General features: G+C 43.4%; 3 protein-coding genes across 3 annotated transcripts; 2 read left to right on the forward strand and 1 right to left on the reverse strand.

Annotated features, from left to right (window-relative positions):
• Positions 1-226: 226 nt before the first annotated feature.
• Positions 227-678, forward strand: LAJ45_03750 (uncharacterized protein; the record flags this gene model as incomplete). The annotated part of the gene is made up of 2 exons (XM_046113334.1): positions 227-302; positions 380-678. 2 exons carry the CDS (start codon positions 227-229, stop codon positions 676-678), a joined length of 375 nt encoding a protein of 124 aa, XP_045973627.1.
• Positions 679-9012: 8334 nt separating this feature from the next.
• On the reverse strand, positions 9013-9460 carry LAJ45_03751 (uncharacterized protein; the record flags this gene model as incomplete). The annotated part of the gene is made up of 2 exons (XM_046113335.1): positions 9013-9225; positions 9395-9460. The coding sequence occupies 2 exons, from the start codon at positions 9458-9460 to the stop codon at positions 9013-9015; spliced, it is 279 nt and encodes a 92-aa protein (XP_045973628.1).
• A 6179-nt stretch (positions 9461-15639) lies between these two features.
• Positions 15640-16020, forward strand: LAJ45_03752 (uncharacterized protein; the record flags this gene model as incomplete). The annotated part of the gene is made up of 1 exon (XM_046113336.1): positions 15640-16020. One exon carries the CDS (start codon positions 15640-15642, stop codon positions 16018-16020), a length of 381 nt encoding a protein of 126 aa, XP_045973629.1.
• Between the last annotated feature and the right edge of the window lie 1811 nt (positions 16021-17831).

A 17831-nucleotide genomic window follows, 5' to 3' on the forward strand; every position in this document is an offset into this window, starting at 1 on the left:
AGGCCGACCAGCACGGACAGGATCCGTAAGGCCCTATACACGTTTCGACAACTCAGCATCATCAAAGATATACAATCGAGGGCTGGATACGGAATCTGAGAATTTCAGAAATCAAGTGCGTCCTCCGGCGCGAAAGAGCCGTACATACACTGGTCAAAGTACTTCTGTACTTACGCATGGGTCCGTTGATTCTAAGTCGGAGCGATATGATCGGTGTTATACAAATATGCATCGGTGTTTTCGGACTTTTTGCCAGTATTCTTGGAACTATTCAATACTGGAAGCACTGCGGAAGAAAAACCGTATGTATTCCTCAGAACCCTTAGCCGGGATAATTACCCTGTGCATTTAGCTGATGAGTTTTGTAATAAGGGATTAGATGAAGAAAATACGGTTAGACCAGAAACCATACAAATCCCAGATGAGATATCTTCACAATCGAATCTGAACGATTACCAGCCCATGGTCAAATATTATAAAATCTCAGAGACACGGGAAATTCAGGGTTCGCCTCCCCCATATACCCTTTCAATACAAAAACCAGCCGCAGCGAAACTGAAGCCCAACCTGTGGTCCCTTCATGTGTTACCAATCCACAATACATTAGTTCTCATCATCGATCTCGACGAAAGACGTAAGCAAAGTAAAAACAAGGGATTTCAGGCTATCGGAACTTGAGGGGTTATTCGTTCGCAGTTGAGTTGTCTGGATTGAGGCTTTATCTTCTGTCGGTTGACCTGTCGGGAGTTCTATTTCTTTTTCTTTTTTCTTCTTTGGCCGTGCCCGAGTTCCAGGGCAATAATTTCTTATGTAAACCTGTACGGCCGCATTCGAAAAGTACTGGCACCCTACTATATTGAGTCGTTCATGAATTGTAGCCACCAACAACCATGGCACTCGCGCATACTCAACTTATTGATAGGTATGATCGCAATAGAGAGATTGCAGCTCTTTCTGGCAACTGTCTCGAATATGACAATTGAAAAGTAGAAAGGACTGCCTCGTGAGTTTGGCTCGGAGGTGCCAATACTTTTCAAATGCGGCTGTACATGTACACTCACCAAATCAAGGGATTTCTTTTGTTACAAAGATTTCATATTTTTAGATCCCACTGAGATCTATTCTCTTATTCTTTCATTTTCGTACTGCTTTCACATACGCCTTCCTAGTGATAATTTCTTATATTTACTCATGTTTTCATTAATTCGTGGTATATACATGTATTGTTACAAGAACTTGACTGTAGAGACGTGTGAGGACACAATATTGGATATGTTAACATATCCTTCATGATCACTTATACGTAGTAATGATTAATGTCACATTTTGAACATAGGACCTGTGTACTTATAGGTTGCGCGTGTTTGTGATCCATTCTAATGAAGCTACACATCAGAACTCCAGTTTGGTACGTACCTGCAGCTGGTCGTCAGGCAGTGCAAAAATGCGCATCTCATTACTGGACGAATGATAGTACATGATGCAGAATCAATCACTGATCAGCGTCTACTTTTTCGGCCGACAAAATATATATGGTTACACAAGTAGCGCAACATGCAAGGCTCAGTAACAAATAGGGGAGGTAAATACGAGCCTGGTCCATAAATAGAGTCCTTCTCGTTAAATACTTACAGCTGCTCGCTGTCGCTCGACGAATATGATAACAGGATCGGGGTTATAATTACGGTGATGGCAAGAAACGGCCAAGCTAGCGCAAGGTCTTCAGGCTCATTTTGATTCCTATTGGCTCATGAACTTCCCCTGGTCGCCAACTGTCAGTGTCCTTCAAGTGAAGGTAAACTACTGCAGCTGCCAAAACACGTCATTTACCGTTCTGCAATGCTCTTCGATATATGATACTCCACTGCCCCTCGGGATGTCATGACACCAGATCTACACGTACCCATAACCATGGATAGGTCAAGACTGGACGTTATGTTAACCTTTCGCTGACAAATTATGTGCGATTACATAATGGGTACCGACAGGTCACTAATGCTGCAGGCTCGATATCCCGTCGGGAAGGACGTTGCACGTCGGGGGCCAGTAAATGGATCTTGCATAAGGGAAGTACGCATGCAGCTCATCTGGTGCGACAGGGAATCACCCATCCTTGAGCAGGCGGGTCTCCGATTGGCTCCGAAAGCCACAGAGTCGATGTCGCTCCCACCTCGAGAAGAGACGTGGGGACTAATTAGTTGATGAAAGACCTTTAAGGGAGCCGGGGGAAAATGGCTTTCTACTTTTCCATTAAAAAAGGCTCGAAATTTTTAGGCAGTGGCTTCTGGGATGGTTTTAAATAGACTTAATGTTAGGAAATTAAATCACTTTGCTCGGCAATCTCTGACAACGGTTTTGACAAGGGTTTTGACAAGGGTCCTCTTTGACAAGGGTTTTGATAAGCTTTGACAACGGTTTTGACAACGAATATAATAACGTTAGTACCTACAATGACACTTACCAATAGCTAAGTCTGGAAGGACTTTGACGCCGGCATTTTTACAGCAGACCTTCGGGGAAAAGGCCACGGGGAATCCTCAAAAACATTCAGTATCTACAAGTATCGTATATCTATTACCATATTGAAGCAAAGAAACACACATTTTAAAATCATTTTTCTCTCGGTATACACATATCTGGCCGTAGTGTGAAATATCCACTTCATACTACTGTACCAACAAATTTGCGGCCGAAGTATAACTACACTCTACCATGGTACGAAATGCATCAGTAAATGCATCATAAATGCATCAGTGAAAGTCGTCAGTCAATTTATCAAGCCTTGTTCCTAAAACGTGTGGATAATGCATCAACTAATGCATCAACTAATGCATCCTTAATGCATCACAGTCTCGTTTTGCCAAGAGTTCGGGAAATACTTATATCAGGAAAATAGAAATGCAAACAGTGCCGGGTTTCTGAATCATGCCAGTGGGTTGAAATGCATCAGTAAAGGAATCAGTAAAGACATCAGTAAAGGCATCAGTAAAGGCATCGGTAAAGAGATTAGTAAATGCATCATACCGAAGAACACTCCTGCCCCGATGCAAAACAAACGAATGTGGGGGGATTGAACCTGAATCCTTCCGATTATCTAGCTTAGACTTGGAGCTTACCACCTGTACCATTATATCTTTTCAATACTAGTATATAGCACTTACTAGTACAGCGGTGGGTATTAAGTCATCGGACGGCCTAGCCACAACTTGAATTTTGCCTGCAAACGCGTATTTTGGTGGCGTTCTGTCTGATCACTTATTACCCACCGCTGTACACGCAATACGTATAAGCTGACCCAATACTAGGTATATGCCAGTGTAGCCGAACTGGAGATCCAAAAATATCTAAGTCAATAATCAGTAGAGACAAGAAATACCAAAAACAGTCACGGTAGTATTCGCGGTCTGATGATTTTCCCTACTACACCTTTACCTACTGTCGATGATTTTACCTAGTACACCTTTCCCTACTAAGTACATACTATCGAAGATTTTACCAGCATCTTTCCCTACTTTGAAGTACTGTCGACGATTTTACCTACACCTTTCCCTACTAAGTAAATACTGTCGACGATCTTACCTATACCTTTCCCTACTGTCGACGATTTTACCTACACCTTTCCCTACGACTTTCCTGAGGAACATTGTCAATCAGTAGGGAAAGGTATAGGTAAGATCGTCGACAGTATTTACTTAGTAGGGAAAGGTGTAGGTAAAATCGTCGACAGTACTTCAAAGTAGGGAAAGATGCTGGTAAAATCGTCGACAGTAGGTAAAGGTGTAGGTACTAAGATCGTCGATAGTATGTACTTAGTAGGGAAATGTGTAGGTAAAATCGTCGACAGTAGGTAAAGGTGTAGGTACTAAGATCGTCGATAGTATGTACTTAGTAGGGAAATGTGTAGGTAAAATCGTCGACAGTAGGAAAAAGTGTAGGTAAAATCCTCGACAGTAGGTAAAGGTGTAGGTAAAATCGTCAGCAAATGTGTAGCCTGATGCATTTAATGAGGCCTCGACAAGCTTATGCATCAACTGGTGCATTTGCAAGCCGCTTTCGTATGGGAAATGCATCAATTGATGCATTTCCTGCCATGGTAGGTACACGCATATCAGTTAATTATCGTTTTATCCCACAATTCATGGTCTCAACTGCCATATTCTCAGTATCAGGGAACTTGGAAATAAACCAAATAATCAATTTTGATATCTCTAAATAACCGAGTGATAATCCATGATTACAATCATCACTAGTATCTCAATAACAAACCTTACAATTGGAATTGAAGTCTAACTGGGCTGGCGGCGCGTTCCCACTAGGATAGAACACGAATTATATTAATATGAGGAGGAAGAATTATTTCTAGATGGTTATTCTTTGAGATTAGTCTGTTTCGCACTGGTAGAGTATGTATATATCAGGATTTGACTAGCCAAAATCAAGAAGTGCGAAGTAATCAACCAGCGAGAAAATTAAGATAGCTATGCTTTTTTCGTACTCCTCCTCTATGGTCATGGCAAAGTTTCTTTGAGCGAAGTGAAAGAAATATGTCTCGACTTAAATTTCGAGGGGTAGGCGGATAAACCGCTTTAAGCGTAATATGTCAATTTAACTTTGCGTTACACACAGAGGCCCACAGAAAGACAAAACATTTGGTGTTTATTCCGCCTCCGCCTGGTCTGAACCTTCAGGCATAAGTATACTATATTATTAGAGGGAGGCAGAAAGAAACCTCGCCTCATAATCACACTTCTTTACTCTCATATAGTAGTGGACTGGTCTCATTCTATGCGCTGATATATTACCACTTGATTCCCATAGTCCTGATCATGTTAAACTCAATGTTAAATAACAGGACAATGCCCTTGCGAAGGGTAATTTTGAAAGCGGATATTAACCGTGCCATCCAGGTATACTTTTCACAAATAGCGATAATAGCTCTTGATTAGGTCCTTATAATTTATCCCTCGCGCAGGGGAAATTGGGGCCCATATAGACTTATGCTTTTCTTGAGCCTGATACTACAAGGTCCCGCTTGGCTATGTTTAGGTGTGGTGTCTCAAGCTTTAAAGATGACCTGTCAGCTCCCAAGCGGCATATAAAGCTGTTCTTGGGCCAATGGGAAGACTAACTTCACTTCCAGCCACCATCCATGGCTGGAAACCGCCTTTTCGCCACAAGTCAGCGTGTAGGAACAAAAACGGGTACCCGCCCCATGCAATCCTGTCCGGGATGCTCTTACACATAAAAAAAGACCATTTTAATCTCCAATAACTTCAGAAAATATATCAAACTTCAGTGAGATCCCGAGATTCGTAAGCATCACATCTACTCTCATTTCTCTTTGATATAGTTGAGGCCGGGCGGACCCTAACTCAGTTAATATATTTGGTGGATCGCAGTATGTGAGGGTATTATCATGTATCTCTATCTGTAATCTAGTGTGTTCTACGAGGACGATGGAGGCGAGGTTTTGGGGTGTCCTCGTTTACCTCTGTCCTGGTCCTCAAGGTCTGTCACTGATGTCCTGAAGAATAATAAAGCAATGAATGACCCGGTAAACAAAAAAAAAAGTGATATTTCTCAAGATTAATGGTACGCTCTGTCCGTGACCCCATCCAATTAGAACATATATATTAGATGTGTATTATATTATATATAGCCAAGAATTGTCCTTGGAAGTCCTCGAGGCGAGGACAGATATTGTTCTCGAGACCCCTTGTCCTTTTGGATCACCGTCCTTGCGCGTTATCGAGGACATGTCCTCGAGGCAAGGAGGTAAGGACGCTCGCCCTGATAGAACACACTGCTGTCATTTCTGCCTAAGGATTTAGGCTCAACTAGCCGCCGGATTGTTTGTGTGTGTGTATGATATGACGCAACACTAAATCGCATCACATCATCCAATTTGTGTTTGATTCTCTGCCGTCACTGAGCTGGTTTGTGTTTGCGTCTTGCGATCCGGTTCTTCCAACAGGTTACAGTAGGCTCTGCTCTGTGGTGGTGGTTAATGGCGTTGGCGTTGGCCCGATTGGCCAAGGATTTGGGTAACCCGTAGCCATAGTACATCTCTGTCAGGCAGACCGTAGTGAAATTAACGCCTTTTATGTATTCTGCTACTACAAAGCCATTTTACCTAGTAACCGGCGGTAACCCCGGATATTCAGTGATCATCGGTGATGGTGATATATTATGAGGTAGGGCTGTACCTACGCGTACGTCGTATCATCACAACCTGAGTTTCTATCTCATCGTGATTGATTCCTCCCGCGATCCAGGCAGGCGAGTGATGTATGGGGTTCACCTCAACCGTATATCACGCCAGGAACCGAAATTCGATAGACGGTTGTGGAAGGAGTTTGGTTACAAGATTGCGTAAGTAGCCAATCAAAGGTTAGCATATAGATATATGTGTTCTAGGCTATCCCGCGTCCACGTGTGGAGTCAAATCTATGTTACACAGTGGTGAGTTCCATTGGTGCGTCAGCCTTACATATAGTGCTCAATCCATAAATACATGTAACCAGTGGGGCAAGCGTTGGTTGGCTGATGTGTTGTGAGAGAGGCTGGTTCAAAAGGGGGTTCAGTTGTTCCGCCTCCCGTGATCCAGCAATCTATCAAAGTGCGTGTCTAACATTTGAAATTTGCCTCATATAAGGGGAAAAAAGATGCAGCCTTAATGTTGGGCGGCCCATGCTGTGTGGTTTGTCGCTTCTAAGTCGTTATGCAGAGCAGAGTTTTTATCAGGATCCCTCTCATAATTTAAAATCAAATATACACAATTGCAGATAAGGAGTACTCATATATGTTTGTGGTTGAAAGCCCATATAATGAATTACAAGTCTAATGTATGTGGCGGTGGGTGTCCCGTTCGTTCATCTATATATATATATCCGTACTATTTTCTCGTCCTGTGAAGATCAAGTATAGTAATTATATAAGCAGAGAATCTTAACCTCACAAACACCACATGAGAGCTCGCGATCATTGTAATTGAATAAGGACTCGATACATGATATAGGCATTGGATCCCCCGTAATACTGGAGGTAACTTTCTATGTAGCTCCGTAGTGTTGCCTGGCGCGCCAGGTCAGTAGGCAGAAAGAGGCGTATGGTTACATTACTAAGTGGGGGCCGTGCGACAAGGCTCATTGCATTTCACGACCTCAAATTCGTATACCAATAACTATGGATTGCATACTGAATGCCTATAGATATGTAACCCCCGGCTCCTCGCGAAAGAAAAACGGCACAAGTTATTATGGGACAGTTGGTTCTGCGATTCTATTTGTACCGTAGTTGCATACAGCTTGTTGGAGTATCATCGATCTACATGTAGCTAGGTACACAAAGTACACGGGACATCTTTTGGCGGTAGGTTTTGTCCAGCTGTGGGCGAGTAGATTTAGAGCCTGGGGACGTAGAGATTGCAGTCTTCAGGGTGCGTTCGGATATCCTGTTGTCTGGAAACCACATACGTTTTGAAAAGAAAAAGAAAATAGGAAACGATGTGAGGTGGCCTAGTGACGAAACGTGGAATCGGAAAGTGGTTGCCAGAGTGGGCATGCACAAGGTCATATCCGGCCTTTTTGAGCGTTCAGTAAACCTACCCCTCATGCCTCATACACCGTTCTGGTTACATACATGTACTTCACGCCGTTTTTTACATGCGTTTCCACCAATAGAAAATGCAGATAGTAGTCCGTTTGCTGTTATGCAACGGCTCAGCTGGATGATTGCAAAACGAGCAACCCGAAAAGTACTTTTCCAAATCCTCAGCTTCAAAGAATTTACCACCAAAAGAATAGTACGTACTCTACTCCAAATTCAAGTAAGTACTAGCGCAGCGCTAACTACCTACGTAAGAGGCAGAATGCATCAGATGAACTCGTCCTAAAATCCCAATCACTAGGGCTCGAGGTGCGTCGACAAGGCGGCCAATACATTTCCGGGAAGCATCGCAGACACAATAGCTCCCCTACGCTTACTTCTTGGTGTTTCGGAGATAGCTTATATCTGTACCTAATTGGCTCTTGGGCGGAACTACCAGTGCATCGTAGAAACGACATGTCCTGTCGTTCACTAGGCTCAGGTATTGACAAACACGGACGGGGCCTTAGTTGTTGGTTACATAACCAAAACTGTGGTGAGCGGGGCTCTCCCGATATCAAGATTGATCGATCAGATAGATACATACACAGCACCAACCATCATGTACCGGGCACTATCATAGAAGTACGGCATTTTATAGGTTCAAAGTGTGCATGTGGATCGAAAGAAAAGAACGGTTAGCCGCGCGTGCGTATATACAGTACATGGTTTCAATAAAATTAGATTTAAGTAATGAAGGTAAAAATCAAAAAAAACAGTATAGTTAAAAGTAAATTAAGAAATTAAGGTAGAATACAATCTGATACCAAAAGAAAATGGAATATCTAATGAGTGCGGCCCGCCACGATCGGTATACGTAAGTTTATACCGATAAATCCCGAGAGGTTCTAGCAAAACGTTTCAACCTTCTGATGTGTTCAATGTTATACAAGTTCCTCAAGCCTGTAGAATGTGGATAGTAGAAAATGGCCCAGGAGGGCGCGATCTCGATCGATCTCGTAATCAAGGTTTGTCGTTTTATTTGAAAGTGTGACCAAGAAGCCGAACAGACGCGGCCAACGACTCGGTATTGTTTATGGTTAATAATGCTTTTTGGTGTAGAGACATTCCGAGCTGTCGTAGTGTCCGTCGGAACGAGGTGAGCGAGGTGAGCGAGGTGAGCGAGTGTGGACTAGACGAAGAAAGAAAAAACAGTGTGAATGATCGAGCGTAGACGAAGACAAAAAGACGATTTAAAGGAATATAGGCGAAGATGCAAATAGATGTCGACTAAGATGGCCGCATCCGAAACGAGTGTAGGCGCAGACACAAACGTTATAGTAGTTTTGTTGTAAAATGTATATGGGCAAAGCAAAGACGTGCTTGGTGTTATTAACGAAATCAAAGGTAGATCCGCTTGAGAGTTTAAGCGTTATTTAGCTTTGCTGCTGATGGTTTTTGGGGGAGATTAGGGTATGGTGGAGGAGATTCCAGCACTCTTGACAGCTCTGTGAAGCTGTAGCGCTGGTTGACTGCGCATGCCTTACTGCTATTCAGGCGCCGTAGTGGGGTAGCTCCGAGCTCGATCTCGTTTTCTGCGGCTTCCGATACGAGGTTTTCTTCATCTCTGTGTGCCAGCTTCCCACAAACAAATCAGTCAGTATATACTATTAAGCAGACACATAGACTAGTCGCTTCTCTCAAGGGTTTCAAAATCACGGTGTGAAGGGACAGAAAACTAGCTTTATACCTTTTTTCCAGTATAGTATCTCCACACTTCGACAACTATAATTACGAATACACTGACCAGTGTATTTGCAACTCCGATAACAATAGCGATTACATCGCTCCTGGTGAGATTTGAGGAATTCATTTTGCAAGCCACAAATTTACCCTTAAAATAGCCGAGCTGCGTATAACGAGTGTACTTGGTCTGAAAGCTGACAATGCTGTGTGTGTATAATTCTTCGGTATATATGAATCCGATCCCATATGCGTCAAAGGTCGCTCAAAATGTAATAATAATCCATGTGATGTCCAGTTTATAATTCTTTACTTTCACTCCCGTAGGGATTTGTGGCGCTATTTGAATAACTCTGCCTAAGGCTTCAATAAGAAAGTTGACCCGTTACTACATGTACCTAGGCGATCTAGACAAAACGGACTTCATAGCATGTATGTACGTCTAGTCCTCCCAGAACTCGCTCAATTACAATGCCTTTCTTAGGTTCCATTGTCCAAAGCTACATTTTTATCACCCCGCCCTTTAATTGGCCTCAGTTTATCTATTATTGCACATTTCTGTGTTCTTTTCACGGCCAAGGGCCCGCGGGGCGTACTGTATCGTTGTACATCGAACTAGCTGCCACCCAACCAGCGTGCATGAACCGCTGCAATTTACCACTAAATACATGTACGTATGTAGTTAGCTACGTAGATCATTCGGTACACATCCGTACGTTTTTCATGCTCGGCCGGGCCTTTCTTACCTGCTCCGAATAAAACTCTAACACGCAAGCACATCCGTTTGCAAAAACTCCAACCCGCATCCCATGTCTGCAGGCCGAGCTCGAGGCGAGTACTATACTAGTTCCATCTTCGATTTTCGATCGACGTCCACTCAGTCGACCAAACCTGCTTGTAGTTGCCCATTTGCTAGCTTGTGTTGTGGATATATTCACCACTAAAATTAAATTTCGAGCTAGATAGTGACGCGAAGATATTCAGGGCTCCTAGAAGCTTCAGGGATGTATCACGGGGTTCTAGTCGTTAGAGTTACGTTGTCTTAATGCATTAATATAATGGCGATTTTCTGTCAGGACGATATATATGAAACGTACATAGAATAGCCTTGCCAATCAAACAAAACACATGTGATTTTAGAAAATGCGAATCCACTTCCAAGTTCCCGCGATTTGGGTGTAGCCGCCTCGAGTTTCTTTTATAAGCCTTACCTTATAGACCTTATCAAACTGTTACAAGTAGACAAACCATGGTTTTATGAGGACTCCCCCGGGAGATTAGACATTTTAAAGTGTTTTCGGGCTTGTATCATGCTTAAATCATATCAACAAATTATTATAGTGAATAAACTCCTTATACTCTGGGCTAAGGATTTGGTAAGGTTTATGTGAGGTATATAAAAAAACCCTTCGGGCGGTAAAGTACGTACGTACCTACACGTATATACCCTGTTAGACATACCTAAACCTATACAAAACGAGTGAGGTGATACATGCTAAACCATCTATGAGAGATCAGGTGTGCTTGTATCAATGCATTTTATTGGTAGGGCCTGCCGTTTTCTTGTGCGTTGGCGTCTCCAAAACTTCCTTCGAATATTCCTTGACTCCCTGCGTGCCATATCTTCATTCTGGGCCAACCGTCAGGACACCCTATCCAGGGATCCAGTTACCAATTGAGCCCTCCAAATGGAAAGAATACATGCAGTTGTCAAGAGCACAGCTATTATACTATGCATGTAGAGACTGCAGCTTTTTATGATATTTACAGATATATGTATACAGTACGAAAAAAGGGGCGAAATAATCACTACCATATTATAGGACTACATGCATTTCATTTAGTGAAAAATGCCGAATTAAACCGATATTGTAAGAAGAATACCGTTCTACTACTAAGCTCCTAGTGAATACGCGCACCACCCCGAGTACTATACATAAAGTACATGTATAAAGGGACCTCAGTTTCTTGTGCACGTGTACTTATGCATTACACGTATGTATGAAAACAGCCTTGAAGATTTTTTCAAATAGTCTTCAAGTCAAAAGGGCAACAATCTATGACTCGGAAGGCTTCGAGGCATCGGAAGCCTTGGCTTTCAAATGCCGAAAGAAATTCAACCTCTTCATATTCAATTCAGACACGTATGCCCTTACGCCCAACAACCAGTAGATTTATATTTTGTTCCTTAATTGATATTTATAACTTTGTAATCCCAGTTGGGCGAACTCTGAACGCTTTTCGAGGGATATTGTGTTACAATTGCCGTGGTGATGTGGGCATGGGATTTCTCTATATGATGAAATCAATTTTGGAGTAAATATGATATGAGACGATAAACCGTTACAATCTCATGAGATATTGCAATTTCACCTATTCTTGCATACCTAGCTGTTCTGTAGAAGGAAATAACCGTATATACCTCCTTATCCTGGTACCCCGTGAGCGCTTCAAAGCATACATATACCACCATCTTGATCGTTTGAGCCTTGCAAATCCCCCCTGCAGAGATCAATGCAACGTGTTCCAGGCCGTGGCATGAATTGATAAGTACTCAAAACTTTTTCCAAGTGCGTATTCCTATTTTGAATTGTGGTTTATCTGCATAATGTGCATACATACTCTGGTGTGTGCTACCACAAAATTCGAGAAAATTCGAGAAAAGGTTGTCTATTGTTGGCTTAAACCCCTGCTGCATGCAACGAAATCTTTGATAATACAGTAATCCAGCACTCACTTTCTTGACACCCAACAGTCAGGCCTGGATCTGATGGTGTGAAGCTCGGGATAACTCCATTCTAAGACGCACTTGTTAGACAACAGTCCTCCATGGGTTCGGACGAATACTCCGCATGTAGATACTTTATTTCGGCTGGAAAACACCTCCGAATTGTAATATTCAAATGAAGGATGGGATGAAGACAGCTGGGATAGAATATCTGTTTGCGTGACCGACAAAGTTTCACTACATGTAGGTAGCCGGTAAGCCAATCACAGCTGTCTTTTGCCAGCCTCCTCTGATTGGTCAATAATAGAAGTATGGCCTTCGTTTGTGGTTGTTCAGTGGTGGCTTGGCATGTACAGCCACAGAAAGTCGAGGCGGGGCCACAACCGAGGCGGAGCAACTCATATCGACCACTGCATACACTTCCCAAATAAGTGTATCCCTTAAACCGTCAGGCCAGATCAAAATCGGCACTCAAACCCTTTATGGTAACCGTGATATAAGAAGCGCTGGGCACGAACTTCTATCACGGCCCATCATGAATGCGGCGGCGTGCCGAAGACTACGATTCCCACACCTTATGAGTTGATTTCATCACGATTACCGTAAAGGGTTTAAGTGCCGCTGTTTTCAATTCGGCCTGACGGTTTAAGGGATAAGAAAGTTGAGAACCTGCAAGCATCGCCAACAAGAGGATAGCGCCCCCATCCCTCAGCCAAAGATGCTTATACTTTTAGTGTGGACAAGCTGAGCTCATCTCCAACCTCCGTAATTCCACTAAACCTTTATAAATTCTTTGGCTTGGTATGGTGGTCAGAGAAGTGTTAGGCAACAACATCAATACAAGTCTGGCCGGTACAGCTTATGGACAACTCACGTAAGAAAAGATAGAGAGACATTCCATAGTCTCATCTTGTAAAGTTCCACCTCCCTCTCTCTGAGACTAGATTAATGCAGTAACTAATTCGTGTTAGTGAAGACGTTATGGAGTTATAATCCTTAAATTACTTAGTCAATAGCGAACCTAAAATAATGGCAAATGTGAACGTACTGATAATAAAATTAAATTTGCAAAACCGCACTGGACCATCCTTCCTAATCTTCCGTTAGGTCATTTGTATTAAGAAAGGTGCGCCATTAACCCTGAAAATACGGTACAAAGTTTTGTTTTATGCGGGAGTGACCTCCAGCCACTTCTCAAAAGGTAAGGTTCGACATAAGGTACGAACAACTGAGGATTAAGTGTGTGAAGTTTCGTTTAGTTCTGGAAAGCTCAAGAAAAGCTTTAGTCAACCAATTGAACTGCTTTTTTTGCTTTTTTGCTTCTGGGAGTAACGGGTTAGGAGAGCTTTACTCACTCTGTGATATCCGTTTGGTTCGAGATTGTGCCAGACGATGAGTGATAATAAGGTGATGCGCTGGAAGGGAGAGCTCAAGCGTTGACATTAAATGAAGTTGGCAGAACTTAACAAATTTCGACAGGAGGTAGTAAACTCCCTCGATCTACGTAGGTTTAAACACCTAGCCTTAGCCGTCTTGGCATTCATTGATTAACCTTGTACCTGCGCATATCTTGGCGAAGCTTAAATTTCGTAGGGTTGGGAACAAGCCAAATACATGTACCTGAATGTATATATACCCGCATGTACGTATACGTACCGATTGGTTGTCTAGTCCTGAAAACATCCATCCTTTAAAAAGTTTACAGCCCTATCGACCATGTCAGACTTGCATTTACTCCGTGCTTCACCAGTTCTCCGTTTTTTAAGGCTTTGTGAGTCCCCATTGACTCAGCCGGGTTGCCTTCCCATGTCGACTCACAAATACATCTAGTTCTCGCCTCCGGCGTTGACCAACATCGAGCCACCATCCAATAAACTCAGTCGAATGGATATCAAGCGCTCGCCGAGCCCTTCTCGTTCTCTTCAGCTCCTTAATAAAGCCAGCTAAACCGCCCAACATGGGAGGGGGTGCACTGGGTTCTAAAAGTTTTTTTTCCTCCGTTGTCCTTTTAAATGGATCGAGTGCGTGAGACTATACAATCGATAATCAGGCATGCTAATCTATTAGAAAGCTTAAGCTCTTCAGGTGTCATCCCTTGATTAATTCAGGGCAGCATTCTCAGGAAGATACTACCTCGCTAGCCGGGGGTTTCGGTAGTGGTGCGAGAAACGACCGAAGGATCAAATACGCTGGTTAAACGCTTGGACAGTCTAAGAAAGTATATATTCTGGCAATAATTTCTTGATGGGGTTTGCATATTCCGCCCTATCAGTGTTGACTGACGCCTTGGTTTGTTAATGAATTGGCCTGTAGATAGATGGCTGTAATGAAAGGGTTCCGAATTTTGTTAATAGCCGGATACCTACCGGACCAACTAGTGATGGTCGGTCAGAAAACAAACATCTACGACAGCTACAACGCTTTCTGAACTCAGAAATCGCGTGGACATTGCGCGAGCCTGCTAATTAACTAACATATCTGGTCGAGGAACGAGAGTGGAACGGTGGTTCATGTCTTCCATTCAATGCGAAATTCGAGACGCAATACACTCAACTGATTGAGCACCGCTCGCTACTAATTTATTATCTGCTTGGGATCAGGGCTATGACTTGAGTGAAGTGCTGAAACTATTTTTCCTGATAGGTATGTCTAACTAATAACTATACTGTAACAGTTTTAAACAGCTCGCGACAAGGTATAGGCTTTGTGGAGAGGATTCCAAATTGAATTAACAGAGTGCTGACCAATGCTTTTGGGCGGGATTATTCTCCTCTATTGGGACACCTTTTTTATTACAAACCAGTCTTTCCTTTCTTATATTGTTCTGAGAAACAACGCCATCCTACACCCACTTATTCTACACCGAGTGATATTCCATGATGCACTATCACGCCCTCCTTACATGAAATGAGGTGTTCGATTACACCACTCGTCAATTTGTGTCGTTGTTATGGGCGAGTTGGTGGCTGTAGGCTCACCCACGGGGTACTAGACTGAAACACAATTATCTATAAATATTCTTCAACGGTACGCACGCCTGCCTCTTACTACTAGACTTACATAACAGATAGCAGTAGATACCGATCGAAGTATCGCTCATGCATTTTATGCGCGCCCAGATAACAACCGACTAAGAGTAGATCCACTGACTGAGTAGCAACGGATTCCTGGGTCGCGCCAAAGACAGCTGTGGTTGAATTCAATTTACTGGCCACTACTCATGGTTCTAACTATGGGCGCTTTACGCCTTAGCCACCGCCAGCCTCTCCCCAAATGAATTGCTACTCATGTGGCGTGGCGATAAGTGCTATATGGTATGAGATTCTATTCGTGGTCTAGCGGATAGCTTGTATTCGTCAATCGGCCAAAACATTCAAGTACAGCGGCAGCGCTAACAGAAAAAATTCAACTTTCAAGACCGTTCTCGATCAAAAACCACCAACTTATGGACTTGAAAGCCGTAGTCCTGAAAAAGAAAACACAGGCTATAAAACACATCAACACTACTACAACAGTTCATCATCATCATCATTTCCTCTCCATCAAAAACCTACACCCACCGCAGCAAATCACAATACAACATGCCCTCTGCACTCTCCTCCCTCACAGAAGCACACCTAGCCGAGCTCAGCAGGCTCAGCCACGCCTACGTGCTCCTTTTGAAGATACGCGCTCGTTTATACGACGCATACACGTCCCGCCACGCCGCAAGTATTTCTGTCCTCCGTGAACTGATCGGAACAGCGGAATTTCCGGTGGCGCTGATGGAGTCGATGTTTACACGGCAGCAGCTTGCGGAGGCTGCTGAGGCGCTGCTAGCGAGGTCTGAGGGTTTGAGTGAGGATATTGATATCTGTGAGCAGTTTTTGGAGGGGGATAAAGAGGCAGAGCAGAGGGTCTTAGTGTTGAGTAGGTGGAGGTGTGCGATGTTGGAGGTTGCGGTTGCGGAATTGGATGAGTAATATTGACCAAAGCTAGAGTGCTACTGGAGAGACGTGTTTTGGCTTAGAATTGAGTTGAGAAAATGATCGATGGTAATCTTAGATTGGTATTTGAATGAAGAGCCCGATGGTAATGAAGGATAGTACTTATCAGTTGTGGATCCGCAGACGCGAAGGTAAAGTGAAGTGTGCAAGACCTTATTAGTAGACAAGTCTCATATACCCATATAATTCTTAGCATAGCCTGCAATAAAACTCTTACTATGAACGCATAGTGATAGCCATATATAACTCCGGAACTCGGAAACCCAATATCAACATGAACAATTCTCATGCAGTCATTGGTCGAGTGATATCCTGTGACTCCAATACCATACTTGAGGTAAGCGATTGCACAACCCAGTCTCCTAAATATCGATATCACAGCTCACCGATTCAAATACCTTTCCCCCTTCTTCTACAAACGGCCAAACTACAAGTAGCACGACCGCTCCGGTCGAGCAAGTAAGCGTATATAACTTGTGAGAAAAACCACCACCCGCAACACTTAGTCTAGTTGCAATTGGTCAAAACCGAACAATCGAGACCGCATTCCCCATCTCCACTTGATACTAGCGTAAAGTCACGTACGCATGAAGTCCTCGTGTTTACATTACAGCTTTCACAAACGCACATACGTAGCACGAGGTTGTCGCGTAGGATACATGTACGTACGCTATAGCTAAGGGCTTATGCACGTGGCATTATACTTTGTCCTTGGCGATTTAATTGCATAAATTATCAGAAGCATGCTTCTTGCTTCCTTTAACCTCTCTCACCTCCATTCACTCCCTTAATTCATCTACCGCTCGAACCCGCGTTCCTTATGCACCAACGTTCATTGAGTATCCCGACGATTAGTAGTCTCCAAGAGCTGCTACCAAACAACGAGTGATCCTTCATGATCAGATTCACTCCCCGATCCCGATACCCCGATCCCGAGCCAGTAAGTGATTCCTCCTCCGGGGAAAATCGAATTAATAAAACCCTTGCGAGCACAGGATTTAGCCGTTAGCTCGCTGTTGCCTGTAAAGGACCGGTTTGATCAATTCAAAAAGTTCCGGGTAGCCGCTCTCCCGATCGCGACTCCCGGGACCGGGCTTCGGTTCTGGAAATAATGTTACTGGCTCCGAATCAGGCTCCGCAATGCATAAACCCAGCATAGAAAAGATTTAGGTCCTATCTAGCCGACTACAAAGAACTAAAGACCCGACCCAGGCTATAAGTTGACTGGAATTTCTCAAAGCCCGACATGATTACCTCCACCACTAAATGAGCAATCACTCGCCCAGAACCTTTCTTTCATGAACCATCCCTCGCACTGAGAATGTTAGGTCTATTGCGATTTCTGCTCCGACTACACGGCTAGAATTACCCACGAATAATTTACTCTCCGTCATTCTCGGGCCCGTCCACCCACATAAAGACTGTAAAATCGAGGTTGTTGACATGTGTAATCCCTTCTTTTATAGCAAGACTTTATAGACTGACTATCTACAAGGCGTTTACCGGCGATAATCCCTAGAATCGAATGGATTTTGGCATATAATTCGCCAATATATACAGTCCTGCCCCATTGCAAGGACCTCGACTTACTCCCATATTCGTTCTTTGAACAAACACTAAAAAGGTACGATCTGCACATGTATCTGACTCTAGGAATAGATAGACTCTGACGCCCTTAAATTCCCCCCCAGTATCACACGCCAAGAACGAGTGATACTTCATGGTTCATAATCCACCATTCACTATGCACCGTCTTCACACCCAACAAACACACCAATTGCAAATTT

This window comes from Morchella importuna (genome assembly GCF_003444635.1).
Source record: "Morchella importuna strain M04M26 chromosome Unknown Morimp01GS008, whole genome shotgun sequence".
NCBI lineage: Eukaryota > Fungi > Ascomycota > Pezizomycetes > Pezizales > Morchellaceae > Morchella > Morchella importuna.